General features: G+C 31.5%; 2 protein-coding genes across 2 annotated transcripts; both read left to right on the top strand.

The window, feature by feature from the left end:
* The first annotated feature begins 503 nt into the window (after positions 1–503).
* Positions 504–2,532, top strand: LOC119599738. Its single transcript, XM_037949644.1, has 2 exons — positions 504–1,967; positions 2,034–2,532. The coding sequence occupies exons 1-2, from the start codon at positions 533–535 to the stop codon at positions 2,450–2,452; spliced, it is 1,854 nt and encodes a 617-aa protein (XP_037805572.1). The 5' UTR covers positions 504–532; the 3' UTR covers positions 2,453–2,532.
* A 1,326-nt stretch (positions 2,533–3,858) lies between these two features.
* Positions 3,859–5,915, top strand: LOC119599730. The gene is made up of 2 exons (XM_037949632.1): positions 3,859–5,332; positions 5,399–5,915. The coding sequence occupies exons 1-2, from the start codon at positions 3,895–3,897 to the stop codon at positions 5,815–5,817; spliced, it is 1,857 nt and encodes a 618-aa protein (XP_037805560.1). The 5' UTR covers positions 3,859–3,894; the 3' UTR covers positions 5,818–5,915.
* The last annotated feature ends 15,046 nt before the right edge of the window (positions 5,916–20,961 follow it).

The raw sequence follows: 20,961 nt of genomic DNA, 5'->3' as shown, positions 1-20,961 counted from the left end.
CTGTTTGATTATCGAATTTACCCGTTTTTCTGCCAAAAAAAAAAATGGTGTATAGATTTATGCTTACATTAAATTTATTTATAATGAATTTCATCGCCATATTAGTGTTTAAGTAAATTGTGAACATTCAGGTAATTTTCCTATTCAGTTCATTTAGTACAAAGGTATACATTAAGGTACTTATACCAGTCGTCATTATATTCTTGTGTGTTACAAACATCAGCATAAACCTAATATAACTTCCTCACTAAAGTAGCGTAGGGTAAATGTATAGTATACGTATGTGTATACATATAACACACAGGCAATAAGCAAACGTTTGCCCATGTAAAAAACTGTAGAAAAACAAAACCAAAAACAAATACACATGTACATTTTAAGAGAGAGAAAGACACAAACAAAACATAAACTTTTGCGCTCATCTCTTAAATTTATTTTACATTTGAGAGCAAAACCAATTCCGAAACGTATTTTTTTGTGCAATTCATTTAGTGTGTGTTGGTTTTTCATAGTGTACGAACGTGTAAATAAAATGCCTCGACCCAAGAACAGTGTGCTACGTTCCTATTTTGAAATAACAAGGGATAATCAAGCCATTTGCAGAAATGATAATTGTGATAATAGACTATTAAATACACATGCGGGAAATCTGGAACGACATTTGAAAAAAATTCATCCGGTTATTTTTGAAAGTTACGTTAAAAGAAAAGGTCGTCGTGGTGGTGCTTTAATCACTAATTTTAAAAGTGAAGTTTTATCTACTAGTCCCAGTCCTAGTGATGTTTTAACTACTACTACTACTAGTTTTGAACGTGAGGCGACACCTAAATTGTCTTCTGCAGTAAATAAGGAACACATACAAATGGCTCTAGTAGAATTATTTACGAAATGCGGCAGACCTCTTAGTATGGCGGAAGATCCACCATTCAAAATGCTTGTAACTCCAATATTAGAAGCACTTGATATGAAATTAAATGAACGTAGTGTAATGAAAAATATTACTCAATATTCTATAAACTTAAAGAATGAAATTATGGAAGAACTTCGGGGAAGATTAATTTCGTTGAAAATTGATGCAGCCACTATGAATTCTATAAGTGTTCTAGGTGTAAATGTACAATATATTAAAGACAATAGTGTGGTAATTAAAACAATTGCCATAAAACAACTAACTCAACAGCTGACAAGCGAGTATTTGAAAAATATAATACTGGAAGTTCTTAATTCCTATGAGATAAATTTAAATCAAGTGGTCACAATAACAACCGACAATGGAGCTGATATGGTTAAGGCCGATAATGATTTAAATGACGATATAAGCAGTAGTAGCTCAGATGAAGTTTGTATGGACTACGATTTGCCAATGGATAATATAACTAATGTTCGTTGTGGAACCCACATTTTGCAATTGTGTGCGGCAGAAGTAATGAAATCTACTGATATTAAACAAAAACTTGACAGTATTAGAGCTTTAATAAGAAAGCTTAGAACACAAAAATATATAAATTCGATAAAATGTGGAGACTATAAAATGCCGTCATTGGATAACGTAGCCAAATGGAGCTCCACATATCTCATGCTGGAGCATTTTGTAGCCTTAAAAGTATTTATTGATGATAATTTAGATATTTCCGATGATATTTGGACTTTCGCTGATGAGTTTATAAAAGTATTTCAAGTTATTTATACAGCAACAAAAAAATTACAAAGTGAAAACTTGATATATAGCGATCTCTATATTGAAATAACGAACATAACCATACAATTGGATAATCTTCCGCATTCGGATTTGAAGCTGTATTTGACAGAAAGTTTAAATAGACAAAAAAACAAATTGCTTGAAAATAATTTATTTGTAACCGCCATCTATCTGGATCCGAGAATAAAAGTTTGTCTAACGTCTAATCAGCGCGAAAGTGCAAAGAGCTGTATAATGCAATTACAAAATCGTTTATTAAATTTAAATGGTAAATTTTATTAAACTAAAATCTTTTCTCTTTTCTCAATATTAAAACTCTCCTAATTCCTTATAGATTATGATGACTGTGTAACAATGGAATCCGTAGAAACTGAAGAAAGCCCAACAAACTCACCCTTAACTGTAAGCAACGCTGTTGATGATGAACTTGAGGAATATTTCAAGTCTTTTGAAAAAGCTTCCAACATGGATATTTCTACCACATCCCATTCAATTGAACAAGATATTTTAATATATGAAAATCAAAATCGTTTGGGTATAAAGGAAAATATTATTGATTATTGGAGCAAACAGAAAAATGCTTTATCCGAAATAGCTTACGTAGTACTGGCAATACCCTGTACTCAAGTAAGTGTTGAAAGGTTATTTTCGGCCCTTAAATACATGTTATCCGATCAGCGTAATAAACCGAGCTCTACAAATTTAGAGCATATTTTGCTAGTAAGGGCGAATGGGCACTTTATTTATGATTAGTTTATATTTTTTAGTTTTAGTTTCCAAATTTTAAATTTGGCTTTAATTTTATGAATTATTTTTAAAACTACCTTTTTTTAAATAAACATCAATAAAAAATTAAAACTTCTCTGATGGTCTTTTTACTTACTCAAAAACTTTTGGCTCAGAACTTTTCGATTTTGCTCCCTTGGTGTTCTTTTCTGGCTGAGTACCACTATTTCCAGATAATATCGTTCAGGTTCGGTTTTACTTATGAACTAGTTTGATAGGAGTATATTTCTATGGACTAGACAATATCTATAAGGAATAGAATCAATAGGAATACTCACCCAGAGGTAAGAGTTTACATCATATGGGTACCACTCGGGAGTAGTCGACAACGAAAAAACGAATGTAATAATTTAAAGGGAAGTTAGCTCGAATTAAAAATATGGATGAGAGAAACCCATAAGGCCACTTGGAATATTGAAATGGTGGTTAGAACCACAAAGATCCTATGGACTGACCCTAACGAGAAAAGGATGAGAAGCCTCCACAAAATAAGCAAGTCTGAGGTTAGTATGGTGGTACTTATTCTCACTGGACACACAGGATTACGGGCTCAGCTATACAAAATTGGTCTTGTGGATTTGGACGAATGTCTGGTGTATTTCTTATAGATTCTCATTTATTCCACTCTCTACATGCTTAATTTCTTGTTTCTAGATTTAATTTTAAAGAAAACTCAAAAAAGTACCACTAGAAAAACGAAAAAGTACCAGAAAATATTCCCTGGTACCGGAGTTACAAATAACACCCCTTTTAGAAGAAAAATTTTATTCCAACAAGTTGCAATATCATAGAGAGAGTCTCTCATTAAGCCAATAAAGGGAATATTTTATGAAAAAAGTACTAGAAATGGGTGCAATTTTCACCACTTAAACGTCCAATTATCCAAAAAGTTACAGATGAGTTTAATTTAAAAGATATAAGGGGTTTCAAAAATGTACCATAATATACTTCCTAAACGGAACTATTTTCAAAAAAGTACCAAAATTGTAAATTGTGGACATTCAGGTAATTTTCGTATTCAGGTAATTTAGTATAAAGATATACATTAAGGTACTTATACCAGTCGTCATTATATTCTTGTGTGTTACAAACATCAGCATAAACCTAATATAACTTCCTCACTAAAGTAGCGTAGGGTACCTGTATAGTATATATATATGTGTATACATATAACACACAGGCAATAAGCAAACGTTTGCTCATGTAGAAAAACTGTAGAAAAACAAAACCAAAAACAAATACACATGTACATTTTAAGAGAGAGAAAGACACAAACAAAACATAAACTTTTGCGCTCATCTCTTAAATTTATTTTACATTTGAGAGCAAAACCAATTCCGAAACGTATTTTTTTGTGCAATTCATTTAGTGTGTGTTGGTTTTTCATAGTGTACGAACGTGTAAATAAAATGCCTCGTCCCAAGAACAGTGTGCTGCGTTCCTATTTTGAAATAACAAGGGATAATCTAGCCATTTGTAGACATGATAAATGTGATAATAAACTATTAAATACACATGCGGGAAATCTGGAACGACATTTGAAAAAAATTCATCCGGTTATTTTTGAAAGTTACGTTAAAAGAAAAGGTCGTCGTGGTGGTGCTTTAATCACTAATTTTAAAAGTGAAGTTTTATCTACTAGTCCCAGTCCTAGTGATGTTTTAACTACTACTACTACTACTAGTTTTGAACGTGAGGCGACACCTAAATTGTCTTCTGCAGTAAATAAGGAACACATACAAATGGCTCTAGTAGAATTATTTACGAAATGCGGCAGACCTCTTAGTATGGTGGAAGATCCACCATTCAAAATGCTTGTAACTCCAATATTAGAAGCACTTGATATGAAATTAAATGAACGTAGTGTAATGAAAAATATTACTCAATATTCTATTAACTTAAAGAATGAAATTATGGAAGAACTTCGGGGAAGATTAATTTCGTTGAAAATTGATGCAGCCACTATGAATTCTATAAGTGTTCTAGGTGTAAATGTACAATATATTAAAGACAATAGTGTGGTAATTAAAACAATTGCCATAAAACAACTCACTCAACAGCTGACAAGCGAGTATTTGAAAAATATAATACTGGAAGTTCTTAATTCCTATGAGATAAATTTAAATCAAGTGGTCACAATAACAACCGACAATGGAGCTGATATGGTTAAGACCGATAATGATTTAAATGACGATATAAGCAGTAGTAGCTCAGATGAAGTTTGTATGGACTACGATTTGTCAATGGATAATATAACTAATGTTCATTGTGGAACCCACATTTTGCAATTGTGTGCGTCAGAAGTAATGAAATCTACTGATATTAAGCAAAAACTTGACAGTATTAGAGCTTTAATAAAAAAGCTTAGAACACAAAAATATATAAATTCGATAAAATGTGGAGACTATAAAATGCCGTCATTGGATAACGTAGCCAAATGGAGCTCCACATATCTCATGCTGGAGCATTTTGTAGCCTTAAAAGTATTTATTGATGATAATTTAGATATTTCCGATGATATTTGGACTTTCGCTGATGAGTTTATAAAAGTATTTCAAGTTATTTATACAGCAACAAAAAAATTACAAAGTGAAAACTTGATATATAGCGATCTCTATATTGAAATAACGAACATAACCATACAATTGGATAATCTTCCGCATTCGAATTTGAAGCTGTATTTAACAGAAAGTTTAAATAGACAAAAAAACAAATTGCTTGAAAATGATTTATTTGTAACCGCCATCTATCTGGATCCGAGAATAAAAGTTTGTCTGACGTCTAATCAGCGCGAAAGTGCTAAGAGCTGTATAAAGCAATTACAAAATCGTTTATTAAATTTAAATGGTAAATTTTATTAAACTAAAATCTTTTTTCTTTTCTCTATATTAAAACTCTCCTAATTCCTTATAGATTATGATGACTGTGTAACAATGGAATCCGTAGAAACTGAAGAAAGCCCAACAAACTCACCCTTAACTGTAAGCAACGCTGTTGATGATGAACTTGAGGAATATTTCAAGTCTTTTGAAAAAGCTTCCAACATGGATATTTCTACCACATCCCATTCAATTGAACAAGATATTTTAATATATGAAAATCAAAATCGTTTGGGTATAAAGGAAAATATTATTGATTATTGGAGCAAACAGAAAAATGCTTTATCCGAAATAGCTTACGTAGTACTGGCAATGCCCTGTACTCAAGTAAGTGTTGAAAGGTTATTTTCGGCCCTTAAATACATGTTATCCGATCAGCGTAATAAACCGAGCTCTACAAATTTAGAGCATATTTTGCTAGTAAGGGCGAATGGGCACTTTATTTATGATTAGTTTATATTTTTTAGTTTTAGTTTCCAAATTTTAAATTTGGCATTAATTTTATGAATTATTTTTAAAACTACCTTTTTTTAAATAAACATCAACAAAAACTTAAAACTTCTCTGATGGTCTTTTTACTTACTCAAAAACTTTTGGCTCAGAACTTTTCGATTTTGCTCCCTTGGTTTTCTTTTCTAGCTGAGTACCACTATTTCCAGACAATATCGTTCAGGTTCGGTTTTACTTATGAACTAGTTTAATAGGAGTACCACAATTTCCATGGACTAGACTATATCTATAAGGAATAGAATCAATAGAAATACTCACCCAGAGGTAAGAGTTTACATCATATGGGTACCTGGCCACTCGGGAGTAGTCGACAACGAAAGAGCGAATGTAATAATTTAAAGGGAAGTTAGCTCGAATTAAAAATATGGACGAGAGAAACCCATAAGGCCACTTGGAATATTGAAATGGTGGTTAGAACCACAAAGATCCTATGGACTGACCCTAACGAGACAAGGATGAGAAGCCTCCCCAAAATAAGCAAGTCTGAGGTTAGTATGGTGGTACTTATTCTCAGGATTACGGGCTCAGCTATACAAAATTGGTCTTGCGGATTTAGGCGAATGTAGAGAGTACTTTTTTTGTCATTGTTAAGAGAAAGGGAACTGATATTTTTGCATTTCGAATTCCCTTTCTTGTCGGGGAATGTTCAGGGTTTATTATGTTCATACCAGACTTTTATCACAGTCTCTTCTCTCTGAGTAAAAACTTGTCTTTCGGTCTACCGATTACTTCTCTAGGCGTCATGACCGAATGAACAGATACCATCCCAAGTGTTTCATTGGCATTTCGGAAGTGAAACAACAAAGCTGCAATGGTCAGAGTTTAGATAGTTAAAGTACTCGAGTACTTGTACAAGAACCGGCGGAAACCTATACGAGTAACCTCATATAACTAATTACTAATAGTTACTATTGTAATCTGTCAATAATCTCTAAAACAGTTACTCGTGTCTCAAGAAATCGTAACAGATAAACAAAATGAACTTGAACAATATGTATGTTTGAATGACTATTTAACAGCTTTACTAATAAAATTTATAATTGTATAATATTTTATTTTTCAATTAATACCAGTATTTATTTTAACAACTGTTTGTAATTTGTTTTTCGTAGTTGTTACTGTTGTTGTTAGTACGAGGAGATATTATTTATTACAAGTAGTTACCAAGTAGATCAAATTTTACATGAAAACAGAAAAAAAAAAGTTACAGCTGATTCATCTACGAGTTGGAAAATAAAATTTATTAGTTGCAAGTAGTAAAAACTTTATAAATGTAGGGAGGCAGGCAGGCAGGCAGGGAGTTAGGTAGGGACTGACAGATGTATAGAAAGAGGGGTCTAGCTGACAAACTTACTGACTGACTAACTGAGTGAGTAAGTGACTGACTACTTACACTTTAACACTGTTATTGTCGTTGTTGTTGTTGTTGTTGTTGTCATACACTTTTAATGTTGTTTGTTGTAACGTTTAGTTTAAGTTTGATATTCCTGTGTTGTTTATTTGGCTTTTGTTGTTTTTGTTTTTGTATGCAAGTATCTATACGGTGTTTGTAAGTATGTAAGTAGTAAGGCGAGTATTACTCTCATACTTGTCGTACGTATCTTTAGGGTTGTTTACAATTTATTCATGGTACGAGTTAAAATATTAAAATAACAACAAAAGTACGTTCGTAACTTTTGTGTGTGTGTATGTTCATGAATGTGTAGTAAGTTGGCTGTGGTATGATAAATTCTGTATACAACTTTAGTGGTTAACATTTTTACTTCTACAATCCGAACAAATGAATACGTATGTACGTATGATTGTGTGTACGTTTATATTAGGGATGCCAATCGGGACTGGTTTTTAGAAATCCCGGGATTCGGGATTTTTAAATAAATCCCGGAATCCCGATAACGGGATCCCGGGATTTTCGGGATTTCTAAATCCCGAAAAATATAAAAAAAAATTCAAAAAATCTTAATAATTTACCGACAAAAATAAAACGTTTTATTTCATATTGCAATATGAATACTCTTAGTAGGTGTTTACTTTCCAATAAGCATTTTGTGAAAAGAAAAACAAATGAATTCAAAGTACATACTTAGAATAAAAATCTTTCCATCCCAGGCACTGAATAGTAGAATAAAAGCCTAAAATAATACCCATGATATCCAAATTTACAATGGTTTCCAAATAATATTTAAATAGTATGTGTAATGGAGATCCATACGATGCTACATAGAGCACCTGTAATGCACCTATATCTCCTCCACCTTATATTCCGTGTTCACTAGCCAAGAGAATTATCTTCTCGCCATCTTATTGACAGGTTGACTTCCATTATAGATATTCGATAGTATCAATGCCTATTTATTGCCCTTTTTATACCCTTAGTAGGGATGGTATATTGGGTTTCTCCGGAGTAGTGCTTTTGTTTTATACTGTCCTAAAATACGCTGATGAAATTTGAAATGATCGGGATTTTGATCCGAGCCCCCATACAAAACACAGCTTTAAAAAATAATTAGTGTCCACAATTCGCTTAAAAAGAGAACTGTCGCAATGAAATTCAGCATAAAACATTTTATGTAACCGTAAATTCGTCCTCCAAATTTTATGAGGATCGACTCATATGATGGCGTCCTTCCCCCAAGCATATTTCAGAAAAATAGTTTTTTAACAATAAAGTGCTAGAATATATCGGAGGCGAGGTATACATTTATTATGAAAACTAAATTACATTTTACTCTCATAACTGGTGTATGGGGTTATATGGTCGGCCTCGCCCGCCTATAATTTCGTACTTGTTATTTTTATATATCCGATAGTATCTATGCCTATTTAGTATAGCAATGAAATTTGATATTAGTAAATCCCTGACGAGCCAAAACCTCTCTACCAAATTTTATGTGGGTCGGTTCATAATTGACCCTACCCCCATATAAGGTCCCGTTAAAAAAATCACTTTAACGCTTATTACTGGCTTAAAAATAGCGATGAAATTCGATACACATATGTTTCATGCGAGTCAAAATCTCTCTACCAAGTTTTATGTGGTTCGGTCCATAATTGACCCTACCCCTACATAAGGTCCCATCCAGATAAATACTTTAACGCTCATTACTGGCTTACAAGTACGAGTGTAGAGACGAAATTTGAGATAAGTAAGTTTCTTACTCGCCAAAAGCTAAGAAACTTTTATAGGAACGTAAATCTTCCTACCGGAAAGTGTATGAACCAAAATTGGTCTAAAAAAATTATGAAAAATTTTATAAAAACGGTCAATGATTCACCCTACCTCTCATATAAAGTCCTATCAGTAAATTTGATGAGTAATATCACCCTGATGTTTATAGAAAAGCATTCCTTTTACGGCATACGGTTTGATGGTGGGTATATTAGATTCGGCATAGCCGAATATAGCACTCTTACTTTTTTTTTTTTTTTTTTGATATTTCAGCTTGTAAGTTAGTAGAGTCATCTTAAGTCCAAAAACTTTTAAAATTCTCTTATTTAGTACTTCATAATGTATAAAATAGCGGAAAAATACTTAAAAATTCGGGATTTTAAAATCCCGAAATTTCCCGGGATTTCATTTTTTAAAATCCCGGTTTTCGGTACTTTCGAATCCCGAAAATCCCGGGATTTTCGGGAATCGGGAATTCCCGTTTGGCATCCCTAGTTTATATGTATGTTTACGTATGAATTTGCTTGCATTTATAATTTGACGTAGTTTTTTTTTTCTCAGTGAGGTTTTTTATTATTATTTTTTGTTTTGTATGTCTGTTTCTGTGTAAAAAAATATTGAAATATTTTATTGTTTATATTCACTCATAAAGTTAGAAGAAATTTCTCCAAATTTCGCTTTTTTTAATATACCAGAACAGTTACAGCACATTTTATTGCGTGGCTTCATTTTCTACATTTATTTTTATTCAGCTTTATTAACATTATAAAGTTTTTTCTTTCTACCAAATTAAATATAAAAAGCATTTATGAAAAAATTTAATTGAAAATGTTTCCTATTAATTTAATATGATAAAAGTTGTTGTTTGAATAAAATAAAAATATTAATTTAATTGGGTATGTAAATAGGGTTGATATTTTCGAATTTCGTAAAAAATACTTTAAAACTTTAGAATCTCTGATCACGATTAAATTTTGTATTGACATAGCCATGGAATTTTCGAGTTTTAGGTTTAAAAATGCAGGGGCATTGCTATGTAGCGACCTTATATAACCCCAAATGGCCCCAAATTTAATACATTTTGTATCTAAATTTATACTTTAGGCTAAAATTTCTATAGAATACTTAAAAGTGATTAGTAAGCTGCGCGCTTAAAAAATTATTCGAAAATGACACTGATATATAATTATTATTTGGAAAAAAAAAAAAACAATAACAATAACAAACTGTATAGCAATCATAATATGATCATCCTGGTGTTTAAAATATGATGGGTTTCAAAATAATTTTGTAATCATATTTCAAGCAGCTGGAAGATCTAAAATTATTTTTTATGTAATTGTTTTTGTGTGCACTTAAAAATGTCTCAAAAATTATTCGTAACTACTAATCAAAAATGAGTCGAAACTGAGAAGAAAAGTGACTTATAAAAGAGTCTTTTAGAAGAGAAAAACAATAATAAAATGTACAGCAAGCATAACTAGCTCTTTGAAATATATAATATTTCGCGCACTCGAAAGATCAAAAATTACTCAGAAAAGGCTCAAAAATTACTAAAATATGATTCGAAAATTACTCTAAAATGAGCAGTAATTCGACTTATTAATGGCTCAAAAGAGAGTAAAAAATGGGTCCATAAAAGACTGTTTTAGAAGAGTCGCGTTTAGGGTATAATTTTCTCCCAACGAAAGTATCATTTATGATCAGAAAATGAGTGCATATATGATCATTTTAATCGTACAAAAGAGTCATAAATGACACGAATGTGATAAAAAATATTTAAAAAATGGTAGCTGGGATGTATTCTTTTAACAAATGTCGGAAAAATGTGTAGCCAGTAGGCAAAATTATGAAAAATTCCAAATTGGTTTTTTCGTTTTTGGTAATTCGGGTTTTAAGATGAGGTAGCCACGCCTGTGCATCTGTCTGTTAAAACCTGCAAACTACAAATATAGCAATAAAATTCAGTATAAACTCTTTTTATATTAGACTAGCCAAAATCTAGCAAATATTATTTAGATTGGTCTATAATTGACTCTAGCTCCCTTATAGCCCCTCACTCAGAAAATCAGTTTAACAACAATGAATCGTTCTAAAATTATGATAAATCAACAAAAAAAAAAAGGCTTTTAAGAATTTAACTTTTAAATTCTGCAAAACTCGGTCCACAGCTAAGCCTGTGAACCTCCTATTCATATTAGTTAAAATTTCAAATGAGGTTCTAGATAAAACCTACCAAATAGAGCAATTTAAACAATTTTCTCTTTTTTTCTAAACTGCCAGTTGCGGACCCAAAGGAGCAATATGTAAAAATCACATCTTTGTTTATCGTTATTGGGTATTATGAAATATTTTAATACGGATATCAACCAAATCACGATCTTTAAATTGTAATTATACTGTTTTAATCACATTTGGCGCCAGTTCTCGAAATAATAACACACATCTTTACAACTATAAATTGATAAACAACTTCTAGTTTCAACAAATCATTATTAATTCTAAAGTTTATTGAAATGTAAATAAAATTGATTAATAAACAAGTTTATGGAATTTTACATAAACGTAAACAAATTTTAAATAAAATATGCTTTTAATTAGAAATTTCAAAACATCCTACACAAAAAAGGGTTAAGAAAACTGACGCAAAACTAAATCTAAAACGTATAAGAAGAAACCAAAAATGTACTAAATATATATTACATACAAACAAATTTTAAAAAAATTTTGTAATAAAAACAACAACAACGACAAAGAAACTAAAAATAATAGTTATAAAACAAACTACAATAAATTTATTTAAATGTCTCAAAAACTCAATTAGCCTTCAAGCAAATAAATACCAGTAACAACAACAGCAACAACAAAAAATATTATAAATTATTTGTTTTTTTTTTCAGATTTGTTTTATTTTACTTTTTTTCTGCTTATGTGCATTTATGTGGATGTGGATTGTTTGGTGTTTGTGTGTATGTATAATAAAAGTATATAAAATAAAATAATTTTTAGTTAATAACAAAAACAACAGAAATAGCAGCAGCAACAACAACAAATATTAGTAAATAAAATATAAAAAAATACCAGTAATAAATACATATGTACATACTACGTCTACAATAACAATACAAAAAATAAAAGAAGAAAAAGCAAAAACAACAACAACATCAATGATAAGAGCAACAATAAAGTGAAGACAATATTTAGACAGCAACAACAATCCAACAGCCAAATGGAATTTCCGATTTGGGAACGTCCAACGACAGCAAGCAATAGCAGCAGACAACAGCAGAGATTTTATTTTACGGACAATAAACAAAAACACAATAACAAAACCAAATTCCCATCTTTGCTTTTTAACAGTGTTGCCAATTAATTATTAATACACAAATTGCTTTAAGGAGCAGCCCATAAAATGATTCCCTTTAGAAAATGAGCCTTAAGCTCATAACTGACTTAAAATTAACGGTATAGTAATGAAATTCGAACTATATATAAGCCGTATACAACACTCTTAATTGTTTTAATTCACAAAAAGTTTTCAATACCAGATTTTGTTTAATTATAATGCAGTGTATTATATTCTAATTGTTTATTGCTTACAGTTTATTACAAGTTATCGAACAAATTGTGTTGAAAAAAGTAAATGTGTAATTATTAAATCATAGAAACAAACAAACAAACTATGGTTGACATTCACTTAATAACGGACAAATACAACAACAACAAAATTTAACTAAATTTCAAACAACCATCAAAAACTTGACCAATTATTATAAACACAAGCAACAACAATTACAACCACAAAACGTTCTAAAAGATATTGAATGTTAAACATGAAATTAAAATCACTAAGAAAACACAAAATAGAGTTTTTTTTTGCAGGCGCTGAGATTTCTTTATAAGATGAAGCCGCTTTTTATGACCATAAACATTAAATTAACAAAAACACGAACAACAACAATAATAATAAAAGCAGTTAGTACAAAAACAACGGAGGCAACTGTGAGCAGAACAACAATAACAAATGTGTAGATACAACTTGAATCCAATGGCAATAAAGGTACAACAATAACAAAAAGCAAAGACAAAAACAATAAAAACCGAAATGAAACTCAACTCCAGCCAAAGACAAGATAAATACATACAAGTAGATAGATTGTTAGAGTTTTAGTTATAGATACATTTACCTGCATGCAAAAAAAAAATACTAACCAAAAATAAAAACAATCATACTTGTTGTTTAGAAATACAACAACAATAACTAAGCAAACAAAACATTGAAACAAACACACTGCAAACATTTATACAAAAGTGCAGATACAGATGTACATACATACATATGTATGTTCGTTTGCATGGTCGTAGTAGATCCATAGATACATCTAAATATTGTATAAAAGTTTAATACGAATTATTCGTTAGTTGTTTGCCTGTTCAAATTTATGTTGCTTTTTATATGGGTGTATGTGTGTGTGTAGAAGTTGAGGTCTCTTCTACGTTGATTATGATGATGGAACTCAAATGAAGTAAGGAACCAGCCACAAATAAACGTTCATGCAAGCATGTAGCCAAATAAACCAACCGAAACTACAACAACTATAGCAGCAAATAATGTATGTAGAAAATGTATCTATGAGATACTATAAAGTAAGCTAAATATTTAGTTAGAGTTATAACTAACTAAACTATCTTTGAATAGTTTGTGTGAATGTAGAAAAAGATCTATTATTTATTTTGGTAAGGTTTTTGCTTTTTCAGTTATTTGAGAATTACACACAATACATCAACAGTATTTTGCTGATATCTACAGAGTTTTTATTAATTTTCAGAATCTCATAGAATGTTAACGCCTGTCATAAGGCTCAGTGGTAGATAATAATAAAAAGTGAAATAAAACTGTAATTTCTAAAGTTTGATCACAATATTCTCCGACTGTTATTTGGGATTAAGAATTTGGCCTAAATGTTTCTTGATTGTTAGTGGGACTATGAAAAATTGATGATCAAACGAACAAACAAAACGAATATCAGATTCGAAGCGGCACTCACATCCGAGTGACTTACATCTTTAGGCGGATTGGTGAAAGCCAAAGTCACATTCCATCAAGGTATGCTGGAAATATTGGAGGTTATTCGCAAACACCAGAAGTGTCCGGATGCATACCGAAAATAGAAATCGTGGGAAACTGTTAGATATTGATTACAGAGGAGGTCGTAGTTAAGCGGAACATCGGAGAAAACCCCTGCCCTGCCTGTTACTGGATGCCAGAATAAGTTTCGGGATATGAATTGAAGGAGTGGAGACCGTTACCTAACCATAATAATAGCTTCAAAGCGATAGTCCGTGCTAGTGCAGAATGTGTAAAATGGATCGGATTAAAAAGGGTTTACATATTTTCCGACAGCCAGAATTGGGGCAATATCACTTGATAACTTTAAGATCTTATTGGACTGTAAGGGAGCTATAACGGGGGTACGTGGAAATGAAAGAGACAGCATATTTATGGTTAAAAATTCATTGCGTAAATTTCTTATAAACAATATTTAGATTAAGTTGATAGTAGGATATACATCAAATCTGAAGAAATACACCTAGGCCACTATCTGGCCTATTGTTTCGATGAACTTCCTGAATGTAATTCCTAAGAATTTCCCAATCAGTGTTCACAAGGGATGTTATATTCCGAATAATACCGCTCTCAAGGTATTTGTATCTAGTTTCGACGAAAGCCTAACTATGGCAAAGAAAGTACTATAGAGTTCCACTGTCCTTTCCACATGCTCTATCTACATTCGTCTCAATCAACACGTCCAACTTTGTATAGATGTACCCGAAATCCTGTGTGTCCACTCAGAATAGGTACCATCAACCTTAGACTTGGTCGTTGCGTTTAATGGTTTTGCGTTCGTCAAGTTAACTTCCCTTTAAAGCAAGTAAATTCCAATTTTTTTTTGCCGACTACTGCCGAGTGGCCTGGTACTTATGAGAGTATTCCGTTAAAGCTTTCTTAAAATCCAATATGGTCTTAAATTTAACTTTATCACCTAATATCGCCATAATTGTCTTCTGGCTGTCAGTAAATATGTTAACCCCTGTTAGCGCCACATTTATTCTAATTGCTTGGGCTAGTGTGTTTATGTTTCTTGGTCATCAATATAGAACCCAGGCCCGTTTTGTCCCCCAGTTTAGAGCCATCCCTATAGCAACAAATTCTGATCTAATGTTCCTCTTGACCATGACATTCTATCTGATATCTGATCTGGTCTTGTATGCGATCGGGCACATCCGATGTTTATGTATAGCCTTCCAATGTATGCATTAATGACGTGTCATTGGTTAGTTCGCCCGAAATTACGACTCGATTGGCTAAATAAGATATTTAAAACATATCCATATTAAAATGATCTGTCAAAAGATACCTTTCATTCTTAAAGAATGTTTTATTCCACTAACAAAAGAGTTAAAGCACCTTTTCGAACTGGATCCTTACTTGATATTGCTTTAAAAGTTTTGATGTATGATTGGAGATTTTAATCCTTAGTTAGTAAGTTTGAAAGAAGAAATTCACGTATACAAGACTCCATCGGTCCTAAGGTGCAATCTTTTACCGGTGTATCTGTTGGCAATCGAACCTACTCCGGCGCTACAGACTATAACACTAATTACTAACCTACCGGAGGCACACATCAATGACTATCAGAATGTTTACTTTGAGGGTCTTACTTGGTAGATCGGTGGGGCCATTCTTCAAGAATTAAAATCAAATAAGCATATGGTGGAATGAATGGTTAATGGTTGAATTAAAAATTTCGGTTTTTTTCCACTGTCTAATGGGGGAACTAACAACTGGTATTTAAACAATTTTTGTTTATAATATTTTTTTAAATAATTCCCTTGGAACGTTTTCTCTATGTACAAGAATTCTGAATATTGAAGTGCTTAAATGAACATTTTATTAACCCTAAAACGGATTGTCAAACGTACATATATATTTACCCTTATCACCACGCTGAAGAATAAAACAAATTGTATTTTCAGATACATATGGGTGTTTGAACAAATGATACTCCATACAATTTGTACTAACTATTTATTTGTTTGTAATTCTGTTATTGTTGTGTATTTGTGTAGAGAAATGCATACGAATAAATAGTATACAAAATACCAGTCAATAACATTGTTAAACTGTGGGTTTGTGTTTGCTTCTCTATCCGTTTCTACGTCTGTCTATCTGTCTCTCTGACTGTCTGTAAGTAGACAAAACGTACGAATTGAATTGCAAGTGAATTTATGGTTTTGATAACAGACTTTATTTTACTTAACTTTAGTTTAGTTAAAAATTCATACTGTATGTATGGAAATCTGTAGTTATTCCATTCAAACTTACTTACATTTATAAGTAGGTATGTATCTGCAAATGCCGTTGTTTGTAGAAATTTATATTTAAATATTCTTATTCATCATCGTCATTATCATTATCATCTAACTTGTAGTAACTATCTAGAGAAAATTGTATATCAAAGTATCGCAATAACAAACTTATCATATTGTATTAGTTAACTAAGTATTTATTTATAGTTGTTACTTTGTTGTATTATTTCACTTGATGTTATTATTTTGTTTTGCAAATAACTACATCTCTTAGATATAGAAAACTAATATGTTGCCATACAATGTTGTATAAATGTAAGTAGGAGTGTATTTGAATTTCTATCTAAAAGAATCGGTCTAAGTGTTGGAGTAAAAAAGAGAGATTTAATTAAATATGCCGAACATTTTAATAAAATCTCAAAGGAGATTTAATTTAAACAATAAATGTTCAACACACACACACATACAATACATACATATACTTATGTTTTAGTAAGAATTTTTTTATCTGAACATTAGATCCATCCCTAAAAATGTAGATTTATTTACTTTGGTTACAATTTAGGGAAGTATACAATTCTCTTTTATGTGAGAAATTGAAACACAACCGCTTCTCAGTCTTCCCCCAGCTATAGTTTCACTTATGCTGAGGGAGGGAAATTGTTAGCGACCAGGAAATCTTGTGTTCCCCGAGGACCAAAAACTGAGATGACTACCTTGACATCCATGGCGGACAATGCTATTTGGAAAAACATAGGGGTGAAAGAAAAGAGCGTACACGGTGAGAACTCTAAGCTATCTCAGCCTTTAAATATAGTCGACGATTCCGGCTCTAAATCCACAGATGATAATAAGAACATAGTAAATTCCAAAAAGGATTAAATAGGAAAGCTTAACTACCTAGTACTAAAAGATATCTTTCTGGAGCACAGAGGAAAAAATTGAAGAAGATGCTTTAAAAGATCATGATGAGTGAATACCACAAACACACCAAAGGAAAAATCGGATATGGTGCAAACAGGGCCTAACATATTTACCGACAGCCAGATGGCAATTACGACGATATTAGGTGATAAAGTTAAATCCGTATTGGATTGTAAGAAAACTTTAACCGAATTCTCTACCAGAGGTCATATACATTTGATACAACTCGGGAGTAGTCTGCAACGAAAAAGCGAATGTACTAGCTTTAAAGGGAAGGAACCTTGATGTAGTTAATTAGACGAACGACTCAGCGAGGGTGAGAGAATCTCATAAAGCATTCTGAAATAATTAAACTGTGGGTAGAACCACAAAAATCCCGTGGCGTCACGCTAACGAGGGCAGGGCCTTTTCAAAATAAGCTAAGTGTATATGCCCAGGATTACGGGCATAACTATACAAAATTGGACGTTCGGTTTAAGATTCTGACGAATTTAGGACATGTAGAGAGGACACTGAAACTCTTGAATACTATGCCATTGTCAAGCTTTCTTCGAAATTGGATTCAAATATCTTGGAAGTGATATTTTTTCGGATATAACAACCCTCACGAATATTGGTTGGAATAGACTTAGAAATTACGTCCAGCAACTGAGTTTTTTTATCAACAAACATTTTCCATAAAAACAAGCGCACAACAGGTCCGATAGTATACTAGGAATAGTATACATACTCCTATCAACCAACCAAGGTATCTGCAATATATTTTCAATGAAATTAAACATTTCGAGTTGAGCAAACTTTCAAATTTCCTCAACTTTCAAGTTTTGTATAAAACCACTGATATTAAGAATTTTTTAAATGTCCTCCATAATAACGGGTCCACAAAATTTTTAAATTATTTTTATTTTTGCAACAATAACCATTTTTTTTTTTAATTTATTAACAAAACTTTACGTTAAGAAAAGCACTTCATATAAAAATGCAAAATAAACATTTTGATTAATTCTACTACATACTGACAAAAATAAAACAAACAATAATAAACAACAAAAAATAATAAAAACAAAAAGCAGCTACAACAACAACACAAATAACATAAACAAAATCAACAATTTAATAAAATTACTTGACTAAGAAATGAATTACAATTTAAACACTCTCATACTCTGAAATCAAATCAAAAACAACAAAAACAAAATCTTTAAAGCACAATAAAATCAAACCAGTGAATACCAAAAAAAAACTGAAAACAAAAGCAACAAACCGTTTAAGTAACAGCGTGAAGATACTCTCAACTTAACACTCTGTTCATTTTTTAGTCAATTTTATATTTATTTTCTTTATATTATTCTTTTTTTGTTTTTTGTTTTTACACATATTTTTATTTTGGTGATTTTGCTTTTTTGTTGTTGTTTTTGTTGAGTTTAATACATTAGTTTAAATTCCATAACCATAAGATACAATCTGCTAGTGCGTGCGTGTGTTTAAATATATCTGGGTATCTGTAGCTCTGTTCATTTTGTATGAACGTAAATGCAGAAGAGAAGAGTACGAGTATGTGGTAATAAAAGTAATGTATGAATACAACTGAAGTATTATAGTCAGTTAGTTGTAGTAGGTATGTATGTGTGTCTATATGTTTCAGTGTGCAGAATATGAGCGCGTGTTAATATTCCCTCATAAAAATACAGACATTTCTTTTGGCGAACTTTACATATATGAACAAGTTCCACAGTACAGAACCACCACACTCCACTATAAATCGCGTGCTTATTTTAGTATTCACACTCACTTACAAGTAAAAGAGGAACCAACCACGACTCCATACCAGCAACGAGGACGAAACAAGACAAGGTGGACGTTGATGACGACAAACTCAGCTCGCATTGATTGTCATCGTAGTGGTGGAGTGTGTGTGTTTGTTGTTTGAATGTGCAAATGTTTTGTGATGGCAAGTGAGTCTCTGGAGTGTCACTACTTACTTGTGTACTCGACATGATTCTCCTCCGTTCTTTTCCAAACTAATCGACCGACATTCTTTCATACGTCAGACATTGAAAGAGTAAATTCTTTTTATTTTATAAAAACAACGGTTTCTTTAATAAGTTCAGTTCTTTGAAAGTGTGTGATCTTTTAGAAGATTAAAAAGAGAGTGATATATCAATCTATCAATCTATCTATCTATCTATCTATCTATCTATCTATCTATCTATCTATCTATCTATCTATCTATCTATCTATCTATCTATCTATCTATCTATCTATCTATCTATCTATCTATCTATCTATCTATCTATCTATCTATCTATCTATCTATCTATCTATCTATCTATCTATCTATCTATCTATCTATCTATCTATCTATCTATCTATCTATCTATCTATCTATCTATCTATCTATCTATCTATCTATCTATCTATCTATCTATCTATCTATCTATCTATCTATCTATCTATCTATCTATCTATCTATCTATCTATCTATCTATCTATCTATCTATCTATCTACAAATCTTTTGACTTTACTCGATTCATGTATTAATTGTAGTCCAAAGTACAAGAATGCTTTATTGATTATCATATATTATTGTGACACTGACCGAGTTTTTCTATACAAAATACTGATAATCAGGCAAAGTGTGATAAATCCGCGGACCAATAAGTTGATGACACTTGATGTTGGTAATATACCATCGACCTATATCTGACCTAAGCACAGTCTTTAGGGCTTATATATAACTCTATGTTATGCCGCTCAAAGTAATAATACTCCTGAATTGAAAATAATTCAAATTGTTCGCTCGTTCCTAAATTGTAATACAAAACAAAAAGTAAATACATACATTTAAGTCAACAATTCTTTAAGTAACGTATGGCTATAAAATATTCTAAATACATTTTCATACAAACATATTTACATCATTTATACGTAAGTCGGTATTATATATTCAATAAATCCCCCTCACCACTCAAAACTCAAAATGATATCTGCCTTGCGAGTGAGCTACGATGATGCTAAGCAAAGTTTCGATACGAGATGTATTCATTCGATTTTATTTTATGTACCCTCATCGTATAAATTTATACCACCATTTAAGCAGTTGGTTAAACAGATGTATAAATTGGTCACTCATCTTTTTTTTTTTTTTTTTTTGATACACACACTCTTTAGTACATACAGATGAATACATAAATTTACTTATTTGTACTCGGATCTACAAAAACAAATCAACAAATAAACACACAAAACTAAAAACAACAAAAACAAAAGGCAACATATTCATGCGTTTTTATAGACTAGATATTTTTTTTACAACAATCGGACATTTGGTCGTATTATACGATGATTTTATGGAACAAAGCGAAATGAAACTTATGGATAAACTGATGGACAGACAAACGAAAGGACAGACGTACTATTACTTATACGACGAGATACATTTATACGGAAGGACAGACAGATATATTCGTTCACAAAAAAAAAAAACACTCGCATGAAATATTCGCATTCGTATGCTCTCGTACTTATGGATACTTTGGCACAAGTGAACTTATCGCATAATCACGTCGCGTTGTCAAGATTGTAATGGTTTTAGTTGTTGTTATTATCGTATTTGTTGCTG

This window comes from Lucilia sericata, unplaced genomic scaffold (genome assembly GCF_015586225.1).
Source record: "Lucilia sericata isolate MDLA Ls3-8-SP2 unplaced genomic scaffold, ASM1558622v1 Contig000003F_arrow, whole genome shotgun sequence".
NCBI lineage: Eukaryota > Metazoa > Arthropoda > Insecta > Diptera > Calliphoridae > Lucilia > Lucilia sericata.
Note: the sequence above shows the minus strand (reverse complement) of the source record. Positions and strands in the feature narration are given on the sequence as shown.

Excerpts from the sequence above, each read along its gene's own strand:
- LOC119599738 (XM_037949644.1), top strand. The coding sequence starts at position 533 with ATGCCTCGACCCAAGAACAGTGTGCTACGTTCCTATTTTGAAATAACA. Across the intron at positions 1,968-2,033 it reads TCGTTTATTAAATTTAAATG|ATTATGATGACTGTGTAACA; the intron begins GTAAATTTTATT and ends AATTCCTTATAG.
- LOC119599730 (XM_037949632.1), top strand. The coding sequence starts at position 3,895 with ATGCCTCGTCCCAAGAACAGTGTGCTGCGTTCCTATTTTGAAATAACA. Across the intron at positions 5,333-5,398 it reads TCGTTTATTAAATTTAAATG|ATTATGATGACTGTGTAACA; the intron begins GTAAATTTTATT and ends AATTCCTTATAG.